The sequence below is a fragment of the Haemaphysalis longicornis genome, unplaced genomic scaffold (assembly GCF_048455015.1).
Source record: "Haemaphysalis longicornis isolate Haplotype H1 unplaced genomic scaffold, Haemaphysalis longicornis Haplotype H1 scaffold_10, whole genome shotgun sequence".
Classification (NCBI taxonomy): Eukaryota; Metazoa; Arthropoda; class Arachnida; order Ixodida; family Ixodidae; genus Haemaphysalis; species Haemaphysalis longicornis.
In genome coordinates this window covers 18903165-18921375 of record NW_027526204.1, presented here as the reverse complement: position 1 = coordinate 18921375, position 18211 = coordinate 18903165, and the positions used below count along the sequence as shown (strand labels likewise).

Genomic DNA, 18211 nt, shown 5'->3' with positions numbered 1-18211 from the left:
GACAAGGCTTGGCCCTCATGTTCGGGGTCGAGCGCTTCCACCAGTACCTTTGGGGCCGAAAGTTCGAGGCGGTCACGGACCACAAGCCGCTGCTGGGACTGCTGGGGCCTGACAAGGCGGTCCCAGTGCAGGCATCGCCTCGAGTGGTGCGCTGGGCCCTGAGACTTGCGGCCTACCACTACCGGCTGGTCTACCGTCCGGGAAAGGACCTGGCACCTGCTGACGCCCTGAGCTGACTGCCCCTGCCGGAGGTGCCTGCTGCTATTCCTGAACCTGCCGAAGTGTTCATGCTGGAGCACGCTTATCCGGAGGTGCTGTCCAGATCGGAAGTGTCGCAGGCGACCAGCCGGGACCCAGTCCTGTCGCATGTGGTCAAGGTGGTGTCCCGAGGGGAGGAGTTGGCTGAGCGGACGTACAGTCACAAGGCCGCCGAGCTGAGCCTGCAGCAGGGCTGCCTGCTGTGGGGTTCCAGGGTGGTGATTCCACAGAGCCTGCCGTCCAGGGTCCTGCAGTTGCTGCACGCGGGTCATCCAGGCGTGGAGAAGACCGAGATGGTGGCCCGGTCCCACGTTTGGTGGCCTGGCCTGGACCAGGACATTGCTCGCATGGTGTAGAGCTGCCAAGTCTGCCAGGAGAACCAGCGAGCCGCGCGCCATGTGGAGATCACCCCCTGGCCGTTCCCGGAGAGACCCTGGTCCCGCCTGCACGTGGATTTCAGGGGGCCGTTCAAGGGCCAATACTTCCTGGTGGTGGTGGACGCCTTCAGTAGAGTGGGTGGAGGTGCTTCCGGTCACCACTCCCTCGGCAGGAGCAACGATTGCGGCGCTGCGGCAAGTCTTCGTAGCCCAGGGGTTGACGGACGTCATCGTGTCCGACAACGGTCCCGCTTTCGCCAGTGAGGTGTACCTGGCCTGGCTGACGAAGAACGGAATCAGTTGGATGATGGTTCCGCCTTACCAACCTCCGTCGAATGGTGCTGCCGAGCGGGTGGTGCAAACTGTCAAGGACAAGCTCAAAAAGAGCAAGGCTGGGGATTTCAGGACGCAGGTTGCCCGAGTCCTGTTCCAGTATCGGACCACACCCCATGTCGCCACGGGCCGTGCCCCCTGCGAGCTCCTGTTGGGCCGGATGGTGAAGACACCGTTGGACGTGTTACACCCAGACCTCCGGTCCACAGCGCTCCTGAAGCAGCTGAAGCAGAAGCTGGCTACTGAGAGATAGTTGCCGCCCTGTGCCCTTGCCGGAGTCTGGGGCTCCGGTCTTCGCCAGGAACTTCGGGCCTGGTCCACCCTGGTCTGCCGGGAACGTGGTCTCTCCTGCCAGTGCGTCGTCGCTGCTCGTCCGCATGTCGGACGGGACCACGTGGCACCGGCATGCTGACCATGTGAGGCCTCGCCTGGCAACCTCAGCCGCCCCTTCAGGAAGCCAGCAGGCAGGGGAGCCAGCTACACCGACCGCTGCCAGCACAGCACCAGGGGCTGGTGCTACTTGCGCCAATGTGGCGCCACGTGCAAGTCTGGTGACACCTGCAAGGCTGACGGACTGTGCGAGAGTGACACAGACGGCACCCAATGCTGCCACAACTGCTTCGACACCTGTGCTCAGGCGGAGAGAGAGACATCGGAGACCGCTGAACCGTTACTCGCCGGGGTGACAGGTGTTTTGTGGTTGTGTTGTAGAAACAAGCTTGGGGGTGAGGGGTGTGACAAGTGTGTGGCGCCCCCCAACCCTGATATTCGTTGGCCGCTAAGTTCAGTGGCCCCACCAGGCTCGGTGGGCAACATTGTGGGCGGCTGACCAATAAACACCGACGAGCACAGCAGCTCGCGGTCAGTCACCGTCACCACCAGCACGCTACATGTCGTCTCTCGGCTGGAGGGTACCCCTACCCTCCCAGGTTCACGAACGCGGAACGCGGGGCTAAATTGTGACATTTTTCTATTAAATAAATTTGCGTGAACGCGCTCAGAATGGTCGAAACATATATGGGCTCCGGACTTCAATTTGCGCTATTAATCCAGCAATGTTTACAAATCACTTCAGTGTCGCATTAAAGTGAAACAAGTAGCGCTATAGCTGCTCCCAAACAGCAGGATTAAAATATCTGTACTCAAGCGATCGATAAAACGTACGTTTTTTTACGTAGAATACGCCCGTAAAATTATGCACTTTTTTTATTTGTCAGTACCATGTACACGCTCTCCTCATTAATTAGGCGTGCTGCCCAGATGATTAGACAGACAAGGAAACATCGGCAAAACACAGAAGTGGGGGTCTCAGCACTAGCAAACTGAAACAGAGAGCACGCACGCTAGTTCCATGTAGGTACCCAAATAACATTCACAGGAGGACAAACTTTCGGTGTTAACTTGATGACGGTGGAGTGAAGGCATATGTTGGCTTTTACATAGAAAATTTACTTATCACCATGAATTTATTCGGTGCTGAATAAAAGGGCCTCCACTGTGGTTTGGGGTGAGGAAAGTTTGCGCACCACTTTCCCTCACTAACATGGGTAAAAGTCTAGCAGGGCGAAATGACTGTCAGTATGAGCTCAATCTGCTCAAGTAATGTTGCACACCGCGCGTGTGCCACGATAGATTAGGTTAGTTTAGCCTAATACGAAAATTAGTCTTTCTCTTGTACTTTAGAGGATCACTGATTCGAAATTTTCGTGGTACGTTTTTTCACTGTTATGGGTGCCTGCATGTGCAATCATCATAGAATAGATGATCGACCGCAGCAACCACAGCGTAAATAGTTTACAGCCGAATTTACAACGGCGTTGTAAAGTGGTTTTGCAGCAACGACTACATCGTTGCTGCTCTCCAGTGCCACTCTTGCATTTGGCATTTTAACAGATAAACCCGCCGCGGTGGCTCAGTTGCAGCACGAGGTCACAGGTTCGATTCCCGGCCGCGGCGGCCGCTTTTCTGATGGAGGCGAAAAGCAAAAGAATAGCCGAAACCTAGGCATGACGCGGGAAAATCTCGAAATGTGCGCTTTTTAGCTTTTTATGAAATATTCGTGCACCCGGCTTTCTTGTGAACAAAGAAGGCGAGCACGCGAAACAGTGCGCTAACCGAAGAAGTGATTCGGGGCTGCGTTCAGTTCCTGTAAGAGCCTAGCCAAGGCGTGATACAGGAGGCTATGGCCTACAGACGAGGGCCGCCACAGCGGGTGCTTAGAGCGCATTCGGAAACTCTCGTCATGTTCGCCGTGTAATCACTCGGTCATACGGCGCCGATCAACCGAATGGTCGACGCTCTCGTGATCCTGACAAATAACTGCTGCTAAAATGTCAAGCACTTCTATTTGTTTATTTTACAGAAACAAATCAGGCAATTTTCACAATGTGTTCGATTATTACGAATTTTGTGCATCGCGTCCTTGGAAGAACATGTCAACTATGGCAACGCGCTTGACGCGCCATCTGTTGTACTGCTCCGCAAGCTGCATTTCCTCCTCGCCAGACGGTGACATTAACGCGCAGCTCGCCCACGCTGTCCCAGCCCAGCAGATTTCCCTCCTCAAATACTTCTTTCTCCGCGCCTTTCCCGACCGGGCCTCCGTCGAGACTCTCCGTCTCCCGCGCGCACACGATCGCGCCGCCCGCGCGCCTATTCCCTGCACGGACCGGTGGTGCCATCTCTCAGGGGACGCCGATGAACCAGTTGAGCGCCGGACCGGTTTCAGCGCAATGCGTCTCTCCCGAAACGCGCGTAGGCTCGGGATCGCGGGCAGCGGTTCTCCACGATTCCCAGTCTTCCCCCTTAAAGGGGGCCTGAGATGGATTTCAAAGTGTTTTTGTTGGTGTCAGAAATCTACTCTATAGTTCTTGTAGAAACAAGTCCAAAAAAGACATCCCCCTCGCGAGGGGCACGATCAAATGCACAGCATTTCCGAGGGGGTGCGCCGGCAAGTCGTATCTCTTGATCGCGGGACCCGTGTCGCCATCTTTTGGAAGCGCGGGACAACTTGTGGCGCTTTCGAAACAAACGAGAAATGAGTGAAGGATATAAGGCGCGTTCGGTGCATTGAAATCTGTGTCGGTTTCGTGGCTCGGTCGGTTGTGCGCCGGGCACCTTGCGTTCCGCCCGCGGCGTCATGGGTTCGAAACCGGGCGCCGGAAACTGTTATTTCTTCCTGGCTGCGGACTACGACAAGGCGCGCCTGCGGACTACGACAGGGCGCGCATGCGGACTACGACAAGGCGCGCATGCGGACTACGACAGCGCACGCCAACGCCGCGTGACATTGTGAGTTACTAAAATGCTATGCATTTAAAACTCCCACCTCCCCTCGCGGGAACCCCTGTGTAGATGCGACGCATAGGGGGTTCACGTTGCAGCGTTGGACAGCGGAGGAACGGTGCTGGAACGATGGAGCTGCGCAGGCACCGCGTTTTATAGCGCGCATAACGGTGAGGGGACGCGCCGGCGCCAGTGCGTCTGCTGCGGACGCAACACAATCCACTTTAATCCAATCCAAGCCAATCCAATCGAATCCAATCCAATGCCCCTCGCGAGACAGTGTAAGCCATAGAGTTTGTGTAAGCTATCGGATAGGAGAGGAGGTGAGCGGCGGAGAGTGCAGCTGACGCGGCGAGGCGAATGGGGGAGGGGTGGACGCCGACGACGCCGGCTGCAGGGTCAAGCCGGGTGAAGAGATGCCGTCGCATCTAAAAACGCCCATGTGTACGAGATTTCTGCGCTCGTTAAAGATCTCCAGGTGGCCAAAATTAAACCGGAGCCCTCCACTACGGCGCGCCTCATCACCTGCGTTGCGTCGGCGCGTTAAAACTCTACAATCATTTTAACAGATACACTGTTTGAACTACAGGTCCCTATGTGCCGGGCGTCACTCAAAATCCGACTGAGTAAAGCGGAGAGGAGGAAATTTATGGGAAGTGTAAGGGGAAGTGGCCAGGAGGCAAAGAGCCGATAAGCAGTTGTGGGAACTGCGGGTCGCAGCGCAGATTTTCGGGTGGGGAGCATGCCGGAAGTCGCCCAAAACTACGCGAATCAAAGTGGAGAGGAATAAAATCATAGGCCAAGAGGTGTGAGGGAAATTGGTGCGGTGGCAAGGTGCAGGTGTTGCAGACGTGCAGGTGTTGGGAGTGCGCGTCGTGGATTGGTTGCGCCTAATCGGACGTGTGGGTGTTCTCCTGGTTGAGAGGGATGGCTTGCGCTCGGCGGCAACCGTGTCCGATCTACCGATAAATTGGGCAGATCTAAGAAAAGCCAAGTTAAAGCTACCGAAGACCACCAGCTCCACGATTTCTTCGGTCTTCGCACCTCGATTGCGAAGGTCGCCGAATGTTCTTTTCCCACTTGTAAAGCAAAGTTCTCTAAACTGCACCTAAAGTGACAATGGCCGTTTCTTTGCTCCCTACGGCACAATGGCCGTTTCTTTGCCCCCTACGGCTTTAGTGTTACTTCCTTAGAGCACTTGTGCATCATGTCCAATTAAGCCTCTTTAAGTGCGTATGCTAATGGCATTACCACTAGACACCCTTGATATTCTGCTCGTACTACTCGCAACTCCTGTGAAAGTAAACAGCAAGCCAGCGCAGCAAGGATGCCCTGCCGCCAATTTCTAATCTTAAGACCTCCTGTTGTATACCTACACTGTGGAACACATTTTACTGTACTTTAGGAAAGAAATGGAAACTTTCAAACAAGGCTGCTACCTACCTCTGCAGTAGGCATTGGCTGCAAGATTACCACAATATTTCGCTTAACTATTTTCCCCTTCATTCACGTTCCTGGAGATGACTTAGTAATGCCAGCCTCTCCGGTGCCTGTAGTGTCGGCTCAGTGCAGGAAGAACTTGGATCCCTAAGGATTTTTTTCTCCTTCATCATCGGGGTGTCACTGAGAATCTACACCTTCCGTATCTCTGCATCGCTTTTTTTCTTTTTAGGCAAAGAAGCCCAAACCCGGAGCTAAAACGCCTCATTGAGGCATATTAAACAGTCGTACCACTCACAAAAGAGCTTCCAGTCTATTTTACCATCAACCACCGATGAACTAGCCACCAGCCTTATGGTCTACATGAACCCGTAGTTTCAGACCTTACAGGTCTGCTTGCCTTCCGGTCTGCTGGCCTGCTGGTCTTCCAGTCTGCTGGACTGCTGGGCTACAGGCCTGCCAGCCTGCTGGTTTGCTGGCGTGCCACAAAATTGTTTCAACTTCTTTCCAAACACATCAATCACTGCAACGGAAACAAGTTTTGAGCAGCAAATTGCTTTTATTACCTACATACATAACTAGCTCTGCATGTCACCCATCTCCTGGTCCAGCCTTCAGCCTCTTACCCTTTTTGTCCTCGGCAACACTTTCCCCAATATATATGTGGAACAGCCCTGCATAAAAAAAGAAAATTAGTTAAATGCAAATTTTGTGAACACAATCAATCACAAATAGGCTACATTTCTTTTGTTGTACGCCCGTTTTCTAAGTGAAGCCTGCTACTACTCATTGACAGCGTTGACGTCTGAGTAAAAAGCACTACAGGAAAGCCACCTTTACACTATACGTTTCAGAAGGCGTACATCAACCATACACCACAGAACATAACAATGGTATATTCATGCACACCCACCCAACGGACCTCTCATACTACGCAAAATATAGTTTGGAAACACACACGGCTAGTGATGATGATGAATTTGCCATTGACTGAGGTTGCATGAAAGAAAGCTTCATGTTTTAACTATCTGTCTCTTCAGAAACGGGCTTTGACTTTTTTCTGCATCAGAAATTCACCCGTAGCACAAGGCTCACCTATACTACCGACTTTGTCAGTGGCACCTACCATATATATGCCATGGCAACACCAGAAAAAAAAGTGGGAATCTTTTTTTGAAATAGAGCCATAAGAGCAAACGCCAAGTGCAGGTTCCATGAATAATAAATTCAACATAAAGCAATTTTGAATTAATATACACTACAAGCTGAATTGAATATTTTGTTTTAACTAAGAAATCACGTGTTTCGTAGCTTACTTGGGTATCGTTGAATGGCCAACAGTCCCTTGCTTGCTAATAAAGAATTAAAACTGGCAGTTCCCTCCGCCATTTCCTTGTCATTTTTTGTGAGGTTTAACAGCTCACCATTAACCACACAGAGTGATCAGGCGTCCGATTTTATTCAATTGCCGCCATCTTCCAAAAGCCCGTCCTCGTTTCATGTCACAAATTGTAAGCCCATGTCAAACAGAAAGGGTCTATTTTTTAAAGCGTTGCGGCGTTGAGGCACAGTTGGCCTCTATGCACTGCCCCGTATGTTGCCCCTGGAAAACATTTTTGGGGAGTACTGCCACTGCCAGCAAGGTGTATAAAACACATGTGCAATGGGCCAGCAACGAAGTTTGCGGCTGTGGCATCACAGTAGCACATGCTTTAGCGAGTGCAACCTAAAAACCTTTCTTCATTACACATATTTCAATAAAAAACTCAGACAAAATGGTAACCTGTGAGAATGAAAATGCATCACACTGGATGTGGCAAGGCTTGGCCGATATACTACTAACATAATGAGTGTAACACGCATCTAGATACTTCCTACTTGTCATAATTAGTTTACTGCATAGTTGTATAGTAATAGGAACTCCCATCCGCTGCCAGTGCAAGGGCTCCTACCGGAGGTGTGTGGTTGTGGGAAATGGTTGGATGTGTCAGAGTGAAACATATTAGGGTATCTTTAAAAACACACAATTTGCTCCAAAAAAGAGATTTGTGCCATCAATGTTGGTTAGGGCTAAACCTTCAAGCTAATTTGTAGAACTTGATATATATGTCAAAGGAACTTTGCTACCTGCATGCATGTGAGCGAGATAATCAGAAATTTGCGGAAACAAAATTTCCCTTCTCTTTGTTAGGGGTGAGATTTCTGAAAATCCTGCCTTTCTCAGCCCCTACGTCATGACTGAAATGTACTCCCAAAGGTTGAAGTCTCTAAATTTAGTGGTTTTGGCTGGGCATTGATGAATCAGTCAGTCAGTCAGTGTATAGTTATCTGGCAATTTTTGTAGGTGTAGATGGTAGGTTTGTCATGGTTGTCATGTCCTGTTCATATTGTCACGTAGCCAAAGACGACGCAGTTGACTTGAAGGTAAAACAAGTTTATTGCAGCGAACTTGTGCTCCCCTAACAACTCAACAAATACACAGGCGGCGAAACAGCAGTCAACAAAGTAACGTGCGCAGACTGGTGTCGGCTAATCAAATACCACGGTATCTGCTCTGTAGGCATTTATCTCCCAGCGCGAGTGTTTCTCGAACCGTCAAATTACACCCAAAACACTGTAGATCGAAGAAGGTTATTCTAGGATGGTGACGTTAGTTTGAAAGACTTTCTCTGTCAAACGAGATAACACATGTGCGGCATAAAAAATAAAGAATGGAACATCCGCTTCACTTGGCCCATGGATAACACAGATAACACAGCCTGGCGCAGCCAGTCGGCAAAAACAAAGCATAAACAAACAAACCCAATGCATGGTTCGCGGCATTAACCCCCTCTAAGAGTGCATCGACCCGATGCTAATCTAAAAGACACTCCAAACAAACAACAAATAAGGTCCGTCATATTGCATAGCAAGGTTTCAGGTGAACCACGTGAACGACGTTGGGCCGCGTGCGGATCGTCATGACGTTCTGGAATCACCATCGTGGATCACCTCATAGGTAAGCTGGCAAACACGTAGAATCTGGTACGGTCCGAAATACCGTCGCAGAAGCTTTTCACTGAGTCCACGTCGTCGGATGGGAGTCCAAACCCACACAGGATCCTCTGGGCAGTACTCGGCGTCTCGGAGTCTGAAGTTGTAACGTCCAGCATCCACCAGCCGCTGTGCAAACTCGAGCAAGCTGGCAGGCATCCTCCGCACGTTGAAGGTATCCTTGCACGTCGGCGTTGAGGTCATCTTCTACGTGTGGAAGCATGGCGTCAAGCATCGTAGTCGGCCGTCTTCCGTAGACAGGCTCATAGACAAGGAAACGGTGTCATCTGCGTAGTTTCCTTGTTAGACGCAACGGTGACATGCAGAAGGACTTCGTTCCAGGTCTTATCTTCAACGTTGACGTACATAAACAGCATATCCGCGATCGTCTTGTTCAGACGTTCCCATTAGTCCGTTCGTTTGGCGGTGATACACCGTCGTTCTCGTTCTTCGGTTATCCGTGTTGCAGTAGCGTAAGATTCCTTGCATAAGCTTCGCTGTGAAGGCCATTTCGCAGTCCGCGATCAGGACTTCAGGGGCTCCATGTCGCACCACGACTTGGTTTATGAAGAACTTCATGACTTCTTGTGGAGTCCCCCTAAGAAGAGCGGCGGTATGCGTAGCTCATCATGTAGTCTGTCGCTACAACCCACTTGTTCTCGGATCGGGACGTAGGGAACGGGCCCAGAAGGCCCACTCCAATCTGTTGGAAGGGCCTCGATGGGACGGCGATCGGTTGCAGACGTCCGGCGGGTCTCGGCGGTGGCATTTTTCGTTGCTGGGAGTCACGGCACCTCCGGACGTAGTGGGAGACGTCGGATGTAAGGCGGAGCCAGTAGTACTTTGCCTTGATTTTCCCAACAGTGCGAGCTGTGCCGAGATGTCCGGGAGACGGGTCGTCGTGGCACGCTTCCTAAATTTTGTCACGAAGGTCTGCGGGGATGACAAGAAGATAATTCGTTCTCGTTCTGGGGCTGAAATTCTTGACGAGGAAGGAGTTTTTTAGGCTGAATGCTGGCAAGTTCCGTTTGAACACCCTGGGCACGGCGACGTTGCATCCTTCAAGGTAGTCGATCATTACCTGTAAGTCGGAGTCGGCACGCCGCTGGGCGGCTAGGCTGCTCTTCGTCATGACTCCAAAGAACGCGTATCGGAGTCTAGTGGTCGCCAGTCAATGAGGGTGCAGGAGAGGCAGTCGGAGTGTTTCCTGCCGAATTTATAGACGATTGTAACGTCAAACTCTTGCAGGTGTAAGCTCCACTGCCCAAGACAGCCAGAGGCGTCCTTCAAATTGGGGAACCAACACCGCACACGGTGGTCGGTCAGAACCTTGAATGGTCTACCATAAACTGGTGGCGAAATGTTGAAATCGTCCATATATTTGCAAGGCACCCTTTCTCAGAGGCTGAGTAATTTTTCTTCTGCTTCGACAGACTATGGCTGGCAAAGACGATTACTTTTCTGAAACCGCTTTGCTTTTGGACGAGGACGGCACCCAAGCCTATATCACTGGCGTCCGTGTGCATTTTCGTTTCGGCGTTTTAGTCGAAATAAGTGAGGATGGGCGCGTTTTGCAGGCATTGTTGCAGCTCGCAGAATGCTTTCTCTTGGGCATTTTTCCAGCTGAACGAAGTGCTCTTTCATCAAGTGCATGAGTGGCTCTGCAATGCATGCGAAGTTTGAGACGAAGTGCCGGTAGTATGCACACAGTATGAGAAATATTCACATGCCCTTCTCGTCTTTTGGTCTTGGGAAGTTCGCTATGGTTGAAGTTTCCGCCAGGTCAGGCAGGACTCCTGCGGCATTGACGACATGGCCCAAAATCTTGAGTTCCTCGTACGTGAAGCGACTCTTTTCAGGCTTCAGCGTTAGCCCCGATGAGCGAATGGCCGAGAGTACAGACTCCAACCTTGCAAGGTGTCCGTCGAAATTTTAGGCGAACACCACAGCGTGTTGGAGGTATACGAGAAAACTGTGCCACTTCAGGCCAGCTAGCACGGTGTCCGTGACTCTTTGAAACATTGCTGTTGCCGTGCACAGCCCGAAAGGCAGCACAAGTTCGCTCAAATAAACTTATTTTGCCTTCAAGTCAACTGCATCGTCTTTGGCTATGTGACATCAGGTGGAGGTGCTGGGTATGCACCTTTTATGCTGCGTTCGCCTTCTCAAAGCCGGCCAGCCAGTACAAGCTGAGCCAGCCGCCGACTTCAAGGTTTACCGGCCGAGTGTGGTCTCTTGCCAGAACAAACCAAAAGAAAGACCGCTTCAACCGACAACATGCATGGTGCAACAAGCCACTCCTCCCATCGTCCTGCAAATACCCCAGGAGCCACCATCATTTGGGGGATCCCCCGGTGAAGACCGTGACTGAGGACTGGTTAGAGAAAGTAGAGCGCGTCCGGATCTTTAACAGGTGGGATGACGAAGAAATTCTGCCAGGCTTTCTTCTATTTAGAAGATACAGCCAAAACGTGATCCGAGAACCGTGAAAGCTCCTTAACCGACTGGACTCTCTTTAAAAGTGAGTTTCTTAAAACATTCGCCACCGTCGTGTGGAAAGAACGAGCCGCACTTACGTTGGAAACGCGCACGCAACGCCCGAACAAAGGGGTGGTGATCTTCGTTGAGGAGATGAAACAACTTTTTACCGTGCGGACCCCGAAATGACGGAAGAAAAGAAACTCTGTTTGTAATGCGAGGAGTGAAGCAAGAACCCTTTGCTTGCCTTGTCCGCAACCTCCCTAAAACGGTGGTCTAATGCACGTCTGAGGCTGCCACATTGAAGATGGTGGAAATTTGTACGAGGTAGTATGACCGCCCCATCAATGCGCTAGCTTCGGAAACGATCGGTGCCAGGGCTATCACCTCCGATACATTACGTGAGATAATCCATCACGCAGTCGTAAGGGAGGAGCTTCGGAAACTTTCCAATGATGCCGCAACCTCAAGTCGCTTTGCTGACTCACGTCATCCGAGAAGAGGCTCAACAGGCATTGGGGACTTCTACGTCATCTAAAGCATCCCGTGAGCCACAAGCTATGACCTACTCCGGAGCTGTTCGTCGACCCCACCCTGCTACAACCCATCATCAAAGGGCCCTGCCGCATCGCCGTCCACTGTCGCCCGCCCGGCCCCTTGTAGTACAATACCAGATGTCGAGGAAGACCAACGTGTGGCGAACTCCCGATAATCATCCACTTAGCTAGCACTATGGAGAGGCCAACCACATCTATCGTCGCTGCTCATACAAAAGGCTCGGATTGCGCGGTTTCTCTGTCGACGCACCTCGCCCTCTCCCTGGCCAATGACCGCGTGAGATTGACGAGTATATCTCAAACCAGCCGTGGCCCAAGCCCGTTTCAACCGTTCGCCGTCGTCCTACCGACAGCCATTACCAGATGTCACGTAGCCAAAGACAATGCAGTCAACTTGAAGGTAAAACAAGTTTATTGGAGCAAACTTCTGCTTCCCTAACAACTCAACAAATACAAAGGTGGCGAAACAGCAGTCAACAAAGTAACATGCGCAGACCGGTGTCGGCGAATCGAAAACCACGGCGTCTCGGTGCGAGCGTTTCTCGAACGTTCGAATTACATCTGGAATACTGTAGATCAAAGCAGATTATTCTAGGCTGGCAACGTTAGTTCGGAACACTCTCCCTATCAAGGGAGATAACACATGTGGCATAAGAAATAAAGAATGAAACACGCACTTCACTTGGTCCACGGACAACACAGATAACACAGCCCAGCGCAGCCGGTCGGCAAGAACAAAACGTAAACATACCCAATGCATGGTTCGCAGCAATATCATATGGGGGCGGAATTTTGAGTTGTGTCAGCAACCGACTTGCCAGTTTTATTACGCCTACTCGCCCTACTCCTAGCTAACCTAATAGATTTGCATCCTCCCTCCCATCTCCCTCTCTTCCCTGTTTAAAAACTCATCGCCCCCGCCCCCGTTTTTTTCTCTCCTCGCTGTTGTAAATTCTCATCCGTATGATTACTCCGCCTGCGTACTCATCCCTTCCCTACTTTTCCTCCACCACCACTCCAGTTGCCTCTTCGTCACCTCTATGGCCTTGAAGTTGAGGTTCACCCTCGCCCCAAATCACAAAGCCTCCACCAGCGTCGTTTCCCCCTCACCCCGCGGTGGTCGTATCTCTGTGAAGTTCCTGACAATATGGTCTATAGATTCCCAATCACTGCCGCAGCATGCACATGTTTCATCCTGCTGCCTGTAGCTACCCGTGTATGCCCGGGTTCTCAGGCACCCTGCCCGTGCCTCGAAGAGCAAAGTACTGCCTCTCGTATTGTCATAGAATCCCACCTTCTTAATTTCCCGTTTCTCTGCCCTATAAGTCTCCAGGGTTTTTTTCGCTTCCATGATCTTTGCCCACTTCGTCGTCTCTGCTGTCTTTACCTGCTTTTTAACTGTTGTGTCTGGTCCTTTTTAGCTGTCTGGTCCTCCGTCTCCACCGCGTGTCCACGCTCCTCATATACAGGTTCTTAAACACCCTCGCGGCCCATTTATCGTCCTCCATGTCACGAAGTCGCTCCTCAAACTTTATCTTGCTCTGCGCCTCCCTCGCCTCGAAAGACGACCAGCCCATATCCCCTTGTACCGCTTCATTTGTAGTTTTGCTGTGGGCCCCTAGGGCCAATCTGCCTACCGCCCTCTGATTTACTTCCAGGCCCGCTTGGGTCTCTGGCTTCATGCACAGAACCGAATTTGCGAAAGTTAATCCTGGTACCATGACCGCTTTCCAGACTCCCTTTACCACCTCGTATTTGCTGTATCCCCAGAGGGCTCTATGCTTCATTATGGCCGCGTTCCGTCTTCCTTTCGTCTTAAGGTGCGCCTCATGCGCCTGCGTGTAATCTTCGCTGTCGTTCAGCCATACTCCTAAATATTTATACTCTTTCACCAATGGTATTTCTACTTGCTGCACTGATAATGTTTTGTGCTCCTCGCCGTCATTAAAGACCATGATTCCCGATTTTTCTCTGCTAAAGGATAGCCCTAGGTGCGTCGCTTCTTCACAGCATATATCCATCAAGCCCTGCATACTTATCCGGTTGTCCGCCATCAACAATATGTCGTCTGCATACATTAGTCCCGGAACCCGTTGTTCCACCACCTTCCCGTTTTTCATGTAGGATAAGTCGAATCCCAGCGTGCTGACTTCTAGCTTCCTTTCTAACCCCGCCATTTAGATCATGAACAGCAGCGGAGAGAGAGGACATCCTTGTTTCAAACCCTTGTAGGTGTATACAGGCCTATTGTACGTTATCCCCTCCCACACTATTTGAACTTGGTTCTCCCGGTATATCTCCCTTACTAAGCTAATGAATTCTGCCCCAATTCCCTCCTTCTTTGGGGACATGCAGCGCCCCCTCGTGCCAGCTGCATCTGGGCAGTACATTAGAAGACGACCCGCACTACCCTCCATGTGTTTTCAATTAGAAGCCAGAACGAAACTTGGTTGTACTTAATTTAATCGCGTTTTGATGCATTTAAATGATAGCATACTGAATAAAATAACCCTTAAAAGAGCCATGAAGACAAAATACAAGTTTGTTTTATTCGAAAGATTTCATGTTCTATAGTGCCCCCAGTGCTTGTCCGGAAACAAAAGATGCTTTATTCACTGCGAAATTAATCAATATAAGCTAAAATTTTGATTCTCGCGCCAAAACGTGTGGTTGAATGACGTTTGCAATGACGTCATAAGGGCAGGTCTTTCGGCTAAACTTGGTGTGGAGCAGCACGGCTGGACTTGATTTTCCTCCTCCTGAGTCGTGTCCGGCCGTGGGAGCGGAGTTGCTTATAGCATCCTCGATAAACCGCACCGGTGTGCACCGATGCGCCTTTTCATTCTCGATAAACCGCACCTGTGCGTACCATCTGTCCTCGATAAACTGGGGCGCACCGTTGCGGGAAAATTTTTCGTTGCCCCGTCGCGCACCGTGAGAGTTGACGGTGCGATGGAGCGCAATCCCGAGATGCATCGTGGACGACGCCGGTGAAGCGGCTTCCTCTGCCGTCTGCTGCAGCGACGGCGCATCGGTACAGTGAATTGTAGCATCGGTGCACTCGTGTAAAGGCGGAACTGGCTGTATATTGTTGCTGACAAGCCTGAATTGCTTGCGAATTAATCAGACAGCGATGCGACGGGCTCATAACAGGCGTAATAAGGGCCGGAGATTGAAAATGAGGACGCGAACTTCGTGTGCTGCAAAGAAGGCTGAATGCATGGCCAGCCAGTTGGAGCTTTGCATTCGTTTCGGTCGATTGAATTACACGAACATTTACTGGAGTGCCTAGACCACGAAGACCTACATACTTTTCCGTGGAGGAAGGGCGGAACATAACAGGCACTCGCGTTATGGCTCCCAGAACGAAGATGAGAAGCAGCTTGTAGGCAGCTGTTTAGTGAAAGCGGTGAAGTACGTTGTCGCGAATGTGTGACGGATAAGGCTTGCGTGTTCATATAATATAGCTTTCAATAAATATTACTTTGTAGTGACGCTGTGTCATATATACGCTGCTTTTTAGCCACTTTTGAACGTTTTGACGTTGCTTTGATAGCTTAAGAGATGGCGCTAGGGTAGAACCGCTCAGTTTGTCCTCGATCAAAGCACCTTGCCGGTGCGCACCGTCGTTGGGCACCGTGCACCGCGCCGGTTTGGGGGCAACCCCGGTGCATGTTTATCGAGGATGCTATTACTGTTAGTCAACGTAGATACCGCTAACACACCGTGGTAAGCTGTTTTCTGCCTCTGGTTTGTTTGTGAATGTATTATAGTGGCATGCCGTAAACCTGGCGTGCAGTACCAACAGCAGTACGCATCGGTACTTCTATGTTTCCGTGTGCTGTCGTACCTTCCACAGTTTGGCCCATCATTCTTACTGATATAAAAAGAATGTGCCCTAAATTTAAGCGCAAATAGCTCGTTCGGCAAGCTTATAAGTTGTGCCTACTTTGCGTTTGCTTTTTCCGGCCTCGGCCAATTGCAGAGCTGGCTGGTATGACATCATAGGTTCTGTTGCGGAAAGTGAGCTAGTGGGTCGCATGGCCATTCCCCTTTTACCTAATTAACGGCTTATTTGAGCGAAGTTTACGTTAAAAGTGGTGTCAGCATGATTCTAAGGAGGCAATCATTTCAATGAACCAAACTTGCGTTTTGTCGTCATGGCTCCTTTAAAGTAGTTGGAGAGGCTAAACAAAATAATATCCCCTAAAACAAACCGATTTATTGCTTTCTTTTTAGCGAGCTGCAGTGATAGTTGCAATGTACGTCTGCATTGCCGGGTCAGATGGTCTAACTTCCTGGCGATAATTATCGTTCTGTCATCTTGCACACGGTCGACATAGGAACAATTCGCAAGTAGCATAGAACACAGAACGTTGCTCTCCTATAGCCTCAGGAAATTGCGAAAGATTGCTTCAGCAGGAGCATTCAAGCTGACGCGAGAAGCGCAGCCGGTTCAGGTGACACCACTGGCCCGGCACCACTTGAAAACGAGTGGATTATTTGGGCCTCCTCGATTATCAGTCCTGGATCGATGTGGACTGCCAGTGATGTAGTCCAGCGCTTGATTTTTCCATCTATTCCTATGGAACTTCCGGTCCGAACGCTGTCCTCGGACTGCCCGTGGACCATTCAGGACTGGCAAATCGAAGGGGCTCTTTGTTTTATACTTTCGCAAACTTAATAATAGGCACCAACTTTTTGAGTGTTAGAAAGATAGAAAATGCCGCAACTTATCTCATGCTTAAAAAGTCATGCTTGGTTACAGACCATGCACCCAAGATCTCTAACAGATCTCCAAATACTATACCCTACACGGGGTCATACTTCCACGCTCAATTGTTATAACCAGTAATAAGTGGTTTATTTTACCATATAACACACAGAAAAGTTGATGGTCTAACAAATGTCCATTATTATATCCAATATATTGTTATAGCCGGTGTGAAGAAAGGGACGAGCCACGGAGACCCCTCCCGATGCTGTCTGAATCGAACCCACTTACGATGATGATAGCAGGGCACGAGAGAACGATATCTATTTCACAACATCCTCCCCCGTGCAACAATGAGTATGGTTCATGGCCAAGAAATTGCTCAGTCCATGGAGAGCTAATTATAGGTCCAAATGAGCCAAAAGAGTTAAACACATGTCGGCTTCCACCTCCATCGATGGTAACAATGCCTTGGATTTTGTGGACCTGTGAACCAAGCTACGGCAGCCCCTAGATGCAGTCTTTTGGGAGGACTAGCTGAGCTTCTTTTACTTGTTCGGGTTGCAGGTATTTTTTTTGTTCCCACAAGTCATCATTTTTCCTTGTAGCGGCCGGATGCATGTGGGCCGTATTTGAGTTGTGGTTCTGCCCAAAGCGCAAGGTTCGGTTTTTTGTGCTTGGTGCAGTTCCAGAAATGTGCTTTGAGTAGGGGTTCAGTGCACGTGTTTTTGTAACAAGGTGAAGATGCTTTGCTCACTTTTCCAACATTAGCTGGCACTGGTGATTCCTTTTAAACTGTGGCAAATTGTGAGCACAGCCTTCTTTGAAGTCCTCCATCCTTGAATGCTTCTTCTTTGCACGTCCCTGTTTCTTTCGGGTGTACTGCTTCACCAGCACTTATGTTTTTATCAAAAAACAAAAAGACAAATTATGCCAAGCCGTAACAAATGCATGTTTCTGACTTTGCCAGAGAAATCAGCACAAGGCATTGCGGGATCTGTACCTTTCAACTATCATTGGTCAGATGAAGCACTAATTCCCTACTATGAAAGGACTTCTCCTGGGCTATATTTGGTGTCAGGTCATCAATGTCCAAGTCGTTGATGGTTTCGTTTCTTTGCATGAGTCCAGTTCTGGTAGAAATCACTACCTTTTGCTTCAAGAATGTGGTGGTAGTGGTCTCTTTCTCTTGTTAACTTTCTTCAGAAGAGTTCACACGACCGTTGGTTTCAGTTGGGGTAATATCTTGAAAATCCAGTTTGCTTGTATATCGGTTTTCATCTGTTTCTTTTCGATAAGTGTGATTTGCATTTGAGGTTTTGTTACTTTCCAAATATCTGGTCTGATTCTTCCAACGATCCTTATGTTCTGCCTGAATTTGGTCTTTGATAAACGCTATATGGTTTTCTCAAGTTTTCTTTGTTTCAACTATTTTAAGTTTAAGCTTGGATTTTGCCGCACAAACTAGGTCGTCAAAGTTGAATGCATCTTCAAACTCGGCCTCCACAGTATCAATGGCTACAGCCCCTTCCACTTCTTGATTAATCTTGTGTAGTACATCAACTTATTAGCTAGTAGGCCAACTTATTAGCAACATCAGACAACTCACTTATTCAGCTTAACCAATGATTGCCGTGATATCTTGTCGGATGATGTGGCCTTTCGAGAAGGGGCTCCATGGTCCGGTCCAGCGGTCCAGGTTGTAAGACCTGGCGTGCGGCCGTAGATGGCAGAAG

The 18211-nt window shown here is 50.0% G+C and overlaps 1 protein-coding gene across 1 annotated transcript in view; it reads right to left on the bottom strand.

The window, feature by feature from the left end:
- Positions 1-6238: 6238 nt before the first annotated feature.
- LOC144158257 (uncharacterized) overlaps positions 6239-18211 on the bottom strand; it is a 67418-nt gene continuing 55445 nt past the window's right edge. Inside the window, exon 4 of the mRNA XM_077689009.1 lies at positions 6239-6367. Within this exon, the coding sequence (XP_077545135.1) occupies positions 6316-6367 (52 nt within the window). The 3' untranslated portion in view covers positions 6239-6315. The remainder of the gene's footprint in view (positions 6368-18211) is intronic.